Source organism: Salvelinus namaycush, chromosome 32 (assembly GCF_016432855.1).
Source record: "Salvelinus namaycush isolate Seneca chromosome 32, SaNama_1.0, whole genome shotgun sequence".
NCBI classification, from domain to species: domain Eukaryota; kingdom Metazoa; phylum Chordata; class Actinopteri; order Salmoniformes; family Salmonidae; genus Salvelinus; species Salvelinus namaycush.
In genome coordinates, this window is record NC_052338.1 from 1,788,665 (window position 1) to 1,799,670 (window position 11,006).

An 11,006-nucleotide genomic window follows, 5' to 3' on the forward strand; every position below is an offset into this window, starting at 1 on the left:
AATTGTCTGCCACTAAAATCTGATAATGTAGTTAAGAGACTTGGGTGACATTTAAATAAATTGAGGAATATATCACATTACTTCCTACTAATATATATTTTTTAATAGAAAAAATAAGCATGCTTTTGTAAAAACAAACATAAGTAAATATATCAAATAAATAAAAATAGGAGTGGCTGGTAGATTTCTCCATCTACTTGCCACAGTGGCTGGTGGACCAAAGAGTTCACTTTAGGCCCTGGAAACAAAGAATCAGCTGTTGGGTCAATGTGCGTGGTAACTAAGTGCATGACATCCTGTGTGGGCAGAAGGGTCGAGGGCGAGGTACCAACCTGAGGTCTCGGCTTGTGCTGTGTCTGGCCTGTCTGCGTCTGCTGCTCCCAACTGCCGCAGGCTCGGTTTCCGCCCACCGACGTCATCATTTACAGTATATACAAATAACAGTATTTACAAAGGAATAACACCTGAGAAAGAAAGTTGGGAGAGAGGTTCAACGTCAAATTACCATTTGGAAAATCCAACTGACACTGAAACCATGCATTTTTGGTGGTTCAGTGAAACAAATTAGTAAGGTAGGGTTTGGGAACATCACCACGGATTTAAGTGTAAATTATTCACTGATTACAGAATGAATATTGTAAAGTACGACCAGGGTTAGTTATAAAAACTAGTTGGTAAGACTGCTTATGACAGTTTCGCAGTTCCTGAGAATCAGTGGCTTAAATAACCTATAAATGAGTGTGGCCTGGTAACAATGAAGAAATATTTTGATTTTCAATAGCAATTGTTAATGCACATATTTCACATGATGTGAGGGAGCAAATGTACTAGCTAGAAAAACAGTACACCCCCAAAAAAACATGGAGTTTAACCCCAGAACTGGGAATAGAGCATAGATAGTAATATCGTAAAGGCCAAGGGCCCGGATCCCAAAAGCTTAAGTTCATCGTTAAAACGTTCTTAGGAGCATCGTTAAATACACTGGTTTCCCAAAACCATAATAATTAACAATGCACTTGAAAAATGCTTGTAATCTAAATGCCTGCCTCAGACCACTCGTAGAACAGGTAAGTGCATCAGATGCATTTTTACACTCCTGCGTCAATTACTTTAACAAGGAAGACCAAGACCTAGATCTCTTTTACAAATTCCCCCTGTATACACACACACACACACACAGTGCATTTAAAAAGTATTCAGACCCCTTCCTCCACATTTTGTTACATTACAGCCTTAGGTGTAAAATTTATTTTAGAATTCTCATCTACACAATACTCCATAATGACAAAGTGAAAACAGGTTAAGAAATGTTTGCAAATGTATAAAAACAAATGAAGAAAATGTACATAAGTATTAAGACCCTTGCTATGAAACTTGAAATTGAGCTCAGGCGCATCCTTTTTTCATTAATCATCCTTGAGATGCTTCTAGAACTTGATTGGCGTCCACCTGTTTGGACATGATTTGGAAAGGTACACACCTGTCTATATAAGGTCCCACAATTGACAGTACATTTCAGAGCAAAAACCAAGCCACAAGGTCAAAAGAATTGTCCGTAGAGCTCTGAGAGTAGTGTTGAGGCACAGATCTGGGTAAGGGTACAAATTATCTGCAGCAATTTCTGCAGTCCCCAACACAGTGGCCTCCATTTTTAAATGGAAGAAGTTTGGAACTACCAAGGCTCTTCCTAGAGCTGGCCACCCAGCTGAAGATTTGTTTTTTTATTTCACCAGGTAGGCCAGTTGAGAACAAGTTCTCATTTACAACTGCAACCTGGCCAAGAAAGGAAAGCAGTGCGACACAAACAACAGAGTTACACATGGAATAAACACACGTACAGTCAATAACAATAGAAAGTCTATATACAGTGTGCAAATGGCGTGCGGTGGTAAGGCAATAAATAGGCCATAGTAGCGAAGTAATTACAATTTAGAAAATTAAGAATGGAGTGATAGATGTGCAGATGATGTGCAAGTAGAAATACTGGTGTGCAAAAAAGTATATATAAACAATATGGGGATGAGGTAGGTAGCTGGATGGGCCATTTACAAATGGGCTGTGTACAGCTGCAGCGATCGGTAAGCTGCTCAGATAGCCGATGCTTAAAGTTAGTGAGGGCGATACAAGTCTCCAACTTCAGCGATTTTTGCAATTCGTTCCAGTCATTGGCAACAGAGAAATGGAAGGAAAGGCGGCCAAAGGAGGTGTTAGCTTTGGGCATGACCAGTGAGATATACCTGCTGGAGCACATGCCAAGGGTGAGTGTTGTTATGGTGACAAGTGAGCTGAGATAAGGCGGAGCATTACCTAGCAAAGACTGATAAATGACCTGGAGCCAGTGGGTCTGGCGACGAATATGTAGCGAGGGCCAGCTGACGAGAACATACAGGTCGCAGTGGTGGGTGGTATATGGGGCTTTGATGACAAATTGGATGGCACCGTGATAGCAAATTGGATGCGTTCTGAGTAGTGTTGGAAGCTATTTTGTAAATAATAGTGGATTCTAGTCGTGTTAGTGAAGAGTCCGGGAGGCATCTGCTGTGTAGCCGAGTGATCATACGGTCCACTGAGCAGGCCGGGAGATGGGCCTGGCTCAAGGCTAGCTTCGGGCTGGGCCACTCGGTGGCAGCTAGCTAGCTGTGATGATCTGGAGTAATGATCCAAAGCTTAGGGCAGGAATCCGGTGTTGTAGTGGAGAAAAACATTAGGATATGCTCAGGGTTGACGTGCTGAGCAGACAGGCAGGTTGGCAAGCATTATCCAGGCTAAAAGCGGCTGGTATCTGTGCTAAAGGTAAAGGCCGCTACCAGTGGCTAACAATGACTAAATAGCTAGTAGATAATTAGCTGGTTAGCTTCTGATGGCTAGCTTCTGATGGCGGTTCTGGCTATAAGGTCTAAAAATAGCAGATCCGTATCATATTGGGTGAGGCGGGTTGCCGGAAGGTATATTTAATTAAAAAATGTTAAGAGATTGAACATATATTGAAATATATACAAAAAAGACAATACAACATGTACACGTGAGACCGACAAACAACGTCTGCACTGCTACGCCATTTTGGAATCAACTGAGCAATGGGGGAGAAGAACTTTGGCCAGGGAGGTGAACAAGAACCCGAAGGTAACTGACAGAGCTCCAGAGTTCCTCTGTGGAGATGGGAGAATCTACCGGAAGGACAACCCATCTCCGCAGCACTCCACCAATCAGGCCTTTATGGTAGAGTGGTCATACAGAAGCCACTCAGTTAAAAAGGCACATGACCGTCCTCTTGGAGTTTGCCCAAAGGCACCAAAAGAAAACAAGATTCTCTGGTCTGATGAAACCAAGATTGAACTATTTTGCCTAAATGCCCAGTGTCACGTCTGAAGGAAACCTAGCACCATCTCTACGGTGAAGCACGGTTGTGGCAGCATCATGCTGTGGGGATGTTTTTCAGCGGCAAGGACTGGGAGACTAGTCAGGATCAAGGAAAAGATGAACAGAGGAAATTACAGAGAGAACCTTGATGAAAACCAGCTCCAGAGCACTCAAGACCTCAAACTGGGGCAAAGGTTCACCTTCCAACAGGACAACAACCCTAAGCATACAGCCAAGACAACGCAGGAGTGCCTTCGGGACAAGTCAATGGCATTGAGTGGTCCAGCCAGAGCCCGGACTTGAACCCAATCGAACATCTGGATAGACCTGAAAATAGCTGTGCAGCAACGCTCTCCATCCAACCTGACAGAGCTCGAGAAGATCTGCGGAGAAGAATTGGAGAAACTCCCCAAATACAGGTGTGCCAAGCTTGTATCGTAACACCCAAGAAGACTCGAGGCTGTAATCGCTGCCAAAGGTGCTTAAACAAAGTACAGAGTAAAAAGGGTCTGAAAACAAAATGTGATATAAATTTGCTAAGGATTCTAACAACCTTTTTTGCTTTGTCATTAGTGTGTGTAGATTGAGGGGGATTTATTTTTTTAGAATACGACTGTAATGTAACAAAATGTGGAAAAAGTCAAGGAATCTGAATACTTTCCGTATGTATGCATGTACGCATGTATGGAGCATTATGTATTTTCAGTTTAATTCACGTTTTCAAGTACTCGTGACAAATAATGCATTCCGATTATTGCACAGATTGTAAACGGACACCTATGATGTTTGTAAAATACTTATTTGAACGTTGTACTGATAATAATGAGCTAATGCTAAGCTATTTGCCAGCTATGCCATGTTTGTTGACATTATACAATGCATTCTGGGTGTCACGTAAACGTCTGTCAGACCAACGATGTTATGAGTAAACTCCCGGAAGGGAATGAAGTTAAGTGAATGATCGTAGACGACACACCCCCTAAAAACATGCATACTGCAAACAGACCAAACTCATCTTGTCTCCTCTTATCTTTGGTTAACACGAAAAAACAAACATCTAAAGTCTGATTAATTTAGATTTCTAGAAAGTTTTTTACTCAACAATATTGATCAATGGTAAGCTCACCTGCAATGTGATTAATTATAAACAGTTAGTGCTATTAGCTAATTCATATTGTGGTTTCTGTCAGCCGAGAGTTATCTAAATATGACCGCTTGTGTTACGTGAATCTTTCCTCAGTTTGATCTAGGACAAATGTAGCCTACATTTTCCGGTTTGGATGATTGTGTATGCTGTCACTACTTCTGAGAATGTCTAAACATTGCATTCAAAAATAAACTGGTCACATTCAGGATATAACTTCGTAAGGAATATGTGTAAAAACAGTGTGGCCAGCTCAAATGCTGACCGTTGCGTCAATCAAAACTGGACGTTCTAAATAAGTCTTCTAATCACACCGGTTTGAGCGTACGCTGCAGGGACCACTGTAGAATGATCACACCCGCCTCCCGAGTGGCGCAACGGTCTAAGGCACTGCTAGAGGCGTCACTACAGACCCGGGTTTGATCCCAGGCTGTTGCAGCCGGCTGCGATCTGGAGACCCATGAGCCGGCGCACAATTGGCTCAGTGTCGTCCGAGTAGGGGAGGGTTTGGCCAGCCGGGATATCCTTGTCCCATCGCGCTCTAGCGACTCCTTTTGGCAGGGCAGGCGCATGCATGCTGACCTCAGTCACCAGTTGTACAGTTCATAATGCCATTTCATTTGTAGCTAGTGGTTATGTTAAGCGATACCTCGCGTATCTATTTTAATTCGAGTTTTTGTAGAAATAGGCGGGGTTTCTGACTGTGGCTGTTGTAACGACCTACCCAAAGAGATGGTTAACTAGGCTAGCGTTACCTAATTTTAAACAATGGTCCTAGCTAGCTAATTGGCCAACTAAAATTATATACCTAGCTAGGTAACGTAAACTCGTACATCGCCTTGGTCCGTACAATTGTCCTTATTTTAGCGCCCCAAAAACGTAATACTTCCAGATCAACTGTAATGTCAATACCATTTTAAGCACAATTTCTCCCCTTTCCAACAAAATCGATTACATGACCTAAACACTGCCCGTTTCTGCATAATTCAAGCAGGCAATGAGCCATATCAGGTCTTTGTAAAAATGGCGGGTGGGGAAGCGAAACTAATGCGTGGTAGTGAGAAGGACAAATGTCGTGTGGGAAAATTGCTTTTTTTCACTCGATCTGTCCAACTGATCACCTCTAAAATGTAAATAAAACACTGTGAAGAGTTTATATAATGTGTCATTACATACCTATTTGAAGGTTTGTGTCGAATTTGATTCGGGTTTTTAGGGCAGTGCTAAAGTTATCTTAGAAGTAAACAGCGGCTTTGAGAATGATGATCGCATGCAATGACGACGAAAAAAATGACTAGGTACCCCGTCACTGTCCATTTCTTGTTTTTAAACGATGAGAGAAGTGCTACACCTGGTGGAGAGAGATTGTAAGACAGAAATAGTTGCTTTATGCATGCTGTACGTTACGACATGACACCGCAAGATGTAACGGAGGGTCAGTTTTTTCAACTTTTCTCCAATACTATAGATCCATTACCATGTCGATCAACGCATGAATAGAAACCTAGTTCACACCCCCGATTTTGAAGTCAACACAGTCCCATTAGTTTTCTTAGTAGCCTCGTTTGAATGTCGCGGTTACGCACATTTGTACGGAATGGGGTGAGTTTACGTTAGGTTTAGTATATCCAAATAGGGTCCAATGAAATTTGAGTTAGCGAACATTAGTTAGCTACTTTAGCTAATAATGATCTGGCAAATGACATTTATTTGGCACACATTTGCTGGGAGGCTAACTAACAAGATAATGTAGCTACTATGGTTGCTTGTTAGCTGAGGCTAGCTAACAAGCTACTGTAACTACTATGGTAACTTGTTAGCGAACTAATTTAGCAGATTGTAATGGCGTCCACTAGCGAACGATGCAATACACACATCGCTCTGGATTTGACATCCACAACATGGTTTTATTTAGCTAACGATAGCAAGCGATTTGTCTCTAGCTAAGCTACATAACGTTACATAAACTCCATGAATATTATTTCACCACAACCATTAACTAACTAACGTCAGGTCCTTCAATAAATATAATATGCTTCATAAACATAACATTGTCCAAATGTTAGCGAGCTAAGAAGTCATTTTTAGGGAACATCCATCCAGCCTGGTCGAAGTTGTCGATGAGATTCCGTTCTTCTCAACCTCATGGCGAAGAGAAGATAGCTAGCTAGATTGTTGCAAATCATCACTTTTAGCCTAACTGGCAAACATGGTTACTAGTAAGGCATATTAGTGAGCCCACAAACGCATAGGCCGCACATTAACGTGGTAACTAACTCACAAATCACTATAAAGTTGTACTATGCAGCACCAGTAAATGCGCCTCCGTTGGGAACGCTACCGATGTCTGTTTATATAAACACGACACCGAGGCTCTAGGTAGGCCCGTAGGCCCAAAATAAAGAAAATAAATAACAAGCGATACTGACCAGAAACCCAGATGAATGTCAGATATTCTGCTATAAAACCGACCAAGCGGTCTCTCTGTCGACCTCCTAATCGGATTTCGACGAAATGAAACCTCAAATCCCAAAAATAATACACTTATGAGGAATTATGCCGAACCGACTCGCGCAGACAATAAGCGAGAGACTCGGCATTTACCTGTGTCTTTTCCACTTTGACACCGCAGATGGCTCCGTCACGTGGTTGACAGGGCGCTTCAATGTAACTAGACCCTCGACACGTGATCACCCATCTCTAAAAAAATGCATATAAAATGTATATCAAATAAATAAACAAACTTTAGAATATTTATAGTGATTTCCTATCCTAGATTGTCAGATTTATCAGAGTGGCTGGATGTTTAGCAGGACCACTATAAGCTGCACTACAGTGACAGTGTCTAAGGAGTGTGCCAGGTAACCTCGATTTTATTTAAAAAGTCATTATTGGCATGCTAGTCGCCCTGAATGCTATTAAGACTAGATTGGAATTATCTTGTAAACCTATTGGGGACCACTGTCCAATTCACAATATGTGATGAGTTGAGTATAGCTGCGGGGCTTACAAGTCCGAATTTCTTATTGCCTAATTTTCTAGACATCAATGTTCAGCAACATTTTTAGACGACACTGCAAAGTACACGCCATATGCACACATAGCTGTGGGGCTTACAATACCCGAATTTCATATAATTTTCAAGACATCAAAGTAGGAATAGAACAAATATCTGAATATAACTTTAAATTAAATAAATCAATGTAGGCCCCAGCAGAACACAAATATGAGAATATATAGGCCTCCTGCCTATGTGATAATATGAATCACATTTTCAGATTACAAACTTTTTCTGTGCTGTGAAGGTAAAGGGAAAAAAATGTTCCACAATGACTCAAGTCCATTTAACTCCTGAGATTCAACTTCTTGCTCAAAGCCGTGAGCGGGCATGTGGCTGGGATGTTTCGCCTCCTTCTAAGGCTGTTCTGAAGGCTGTTCTGGCTGGAGTGCCTATTTTTTTTGTCTTGTCTACAAGGCTTGCTGCCACCAAATGTGCCTTGTTTCAGGCATGTTCAAAAACCTATTTTCTGAGGGCTCTTATTTTATTTATTTTTCTTTACGTCTGATGCATAGGATGTTCATTTACTGTAAATTCCACCCACTCTTTTGCTAGTTTAATTCCTCCCGTCGTTTCTAGACCCAAACTCCCTACCTGTTTGCATGTTGTACAGCCCAACTTTGAATTATGCATGACAAGCCAGGGATTATACATTTGCTTGTTCTTGAACTGCAAATGGCACCAGCTTCGAGCATTTATTCGGTGGACTCCCTATTCATATTCATTGGGGAGACGACTAGACTAGGCCACGTGACGTGATTACGTAGGGACCTCTTCACTAACTGACCACCACTACCAAGACCTGTGTCAATATCCGTTACTTAGCCCACTGGCCCTCCCCATAACCTCTATGTACAAATAAAAGAGAAGGTCTGGAATCAGTGTAGCAGGATAGGCTGATTACATAGAAGGTTCAACGCGCTTTAACATGATGGTCTTTCTGGGGGGCGGCAGAAATAACGAGGAGGCAACTTGATTGAATGCTGATCGCTTTTATTAGACTGTCTACAGTGAGAACAGTGAAATAATAAATCATTCACGCAGCGAAAGGTACTGGATCTGGGAAAATAGGTGCCGGAACAAACAAAGACAAATCTGAGAGGTGCCGGATCCTAATAATGCTGTGGATGTTGTGTAAGGTGCTGAAGATGCTGATTTTGATATGCATGCATGAGCGAGGTGATACGCCTATTCTCAAATGTTTATGACTGATCCCCTGGGACTGCCACGCAGAGCTCAGAAGAAATATCAGCCCACAATGAGAAGCAGGAGATTTAACTTCACTCAACTTTCTAGAGTTTTCCCTCTTAGTTAACACTGTCAACGTTTCCCTTTACTGTGGAAATTGTGACAGAAGCAACGCAATATTAGCCACTTTCAATGCAACATACTGAAACAAAACGAACTATGCAAGAGATTTTGTTGTAGGCCTATATGCAAATAGACTATTACCATATATGGATCTGTGCCATTTACTTTGAACTGGACTGTGTTTACAGCTGTGGTCGAGTAGATGCGCTTGTTGTGAGATCAAATCAAGAGCTGCATGTAGCCATCAATCAATCAATGTTGTTGTTTTTTATTATATCTTTTTTTTTATAAAGCCGTTTTTACATCAGCTGATGTCACAAAGTGCTGCACAGAAACCCAGCCTAAAACCCCAAACAGCAAGCAATGCAGGTGTAGAAGCATGGTGGCTAGGAAAAACTCCCTAGAAAGGCCAGATCCTAGGAAGAAACCTAGAGAGGAACCAGGCTATGAGGGGTGGCCAGTCCTCTTCTGGCTGTGCCGGGTAGAGATTATAACAGAACATGGCCAAGATGTTCAAATGTTCATAGATGACCAGCAGGGTCAAATAAGGGTGCAACAGGTGCAACAGGTCAGCACCTCAGGAGTAAATGTCAGTTTACTCCTGCTGTCTCTAGAGAGTTGAAAGCAGCAGGTCTGGGACAAGGTATCACGTGAACAGGTCAGGGTTCCATAGCCGCAGGCAGAACAGTTGAAACTGGAGCAGCAGCACGACCAGATGGACTGGGGACAGCAAGTAGTCATCAGGCCAGGTAGTCCTGAGGCATGGTCCTAGGGCTCAGGTCCTCAGAGAGAAAGAGAGTGAGAGAGAGAGAGAGAAAGAAAGAAAGAGAAATAAAAAGAGAGAATTAGAGCGGGCATACTTAAATACACACAGGACACTGGATAAGACAGGAAAAATACTCCAGATATAACAGACTGACACTACATTTACATTTTTACATTTTAGTCATTTAGCAGACGCTCTTATCCAGAGCGACTTACAGTAGAGTGCATACAATTTTATTACATTTTTACATACTGAGACAAGGATATCCCTACCGGCCTAACCCGGACGACGCTATGCCAATTGTGCGTCGCCCCACGGACCTCCCGGTTGCGGCCGGCTGCGACAGAGCCTGGGCGCGAACCCAGCCCAGCCTGGGCGCGAACCCAGAGACTCTGGTGGCGCAGCTAGCACTGCGATGCAGTGCCCTAGACCACTGCGCCACCCGGGAGGCCTATAAACTATTGCACATAAACTATTGCAGCATAAATACTGGAGGCTGAGACAGGAGGGGTCGGGAGACACTGTGGCCCCGTCCAACGATACCCCCGGACAGGGCCAAACAGGCAGGGTATAACCCCACCCACTTTGCCAAAGCACAGCCCCTACACCACTAGAGGGATATATTCAACCACCAACTTACTATCCTGAGACAAGGCCGAGTATAGCCCACGAAGATCTCCCCCATGGCACGAACCCAGGGGGGCGCCAACCCGGAAAGGAAAATCACATCAGTGACTCAACCCACTCCAGTGACGCTCCCCGCCTAGGGACGATATGGAAGAGCACCAGTAAGCCTATGACTCAGCCCCTGTAATAGGGTTTGAGGCAGAGAATCCCAGTGGCGAGAGGGGAACCGGCCCAGCAGAGACAGGAAGGGTGGTTCGTTGCTCCATTCCTCAATTAAGTTGGAAAAATAGGATGATCAAGCAGCAGTGTAGGCTCTTCGATACTGCACGGTACTGTCTATCCAAGCTAGTCGGAAGACTTCTACTTTGGTGTAGCACCATTTCCGTTCCAATTTTCTGGAAGCTTGCTTCAGAGCTCGGGTATTTTCTGTATACCAGGGAGCTAGTTTCTTATGACAAATGTTTTTTGTATTTAGGGGTGAGACTGCATCCAAGGTATTACGCAAGGTCAAATTGAGTTCCTCAGTTAGGTGGTTAACTGATTTTTGTACTCTGACATTCTTGGGTAGGGGGAGGGAGTCTGGAAGGGCATCAAGGAATCTTTGGGTTGTCCGAGAATTTATAGCACGGCTTTTGAGGATCCTTGGTTGGGGTCTGAGCAGATTATTTGTTGCGATTGCAAACGTAGTAAAATGGTGGTCCGATTGTCCAGCATTATGAGGAAAAACATTAAGATCCACA

General features: G+C 43.0%; 1 protein-coding gene across 9 annotated transcripts in view; it reads right to left on the reverse strand.

The window, feature by feature from the left end:
- LOC120027537 (ubiquitin-associated protein 2-like) overlaps positions 1-7,128 on the reverse strand; it is a 47,193-nt gene extending 40,065 nt beyond the window's left edge. For all 9 annotated transcript variants that reach the window (XM_038972527.1, XM_038972523.1, XM_038972526.1 and 6 more), the window contains exons 1-2: positions 6,934-7,128; positions 333-464 (exon numbers count right to left, since the gene is read on the reverse strand). In XM_038972527.1, coding sequence (XP_038828455.1) covers positions 333-422 — 90 coding nt within the window. In that variant the 5' untranslated portion in view covers positions 423-464; positions 6,934-7,128. The remainder of the gene's footprint in view (positions 1-332; positions 465-6,933) is intronic.
- Between the last annotated feature and the right edge of the window lie 3,878 nt (positions 7,129-11,006).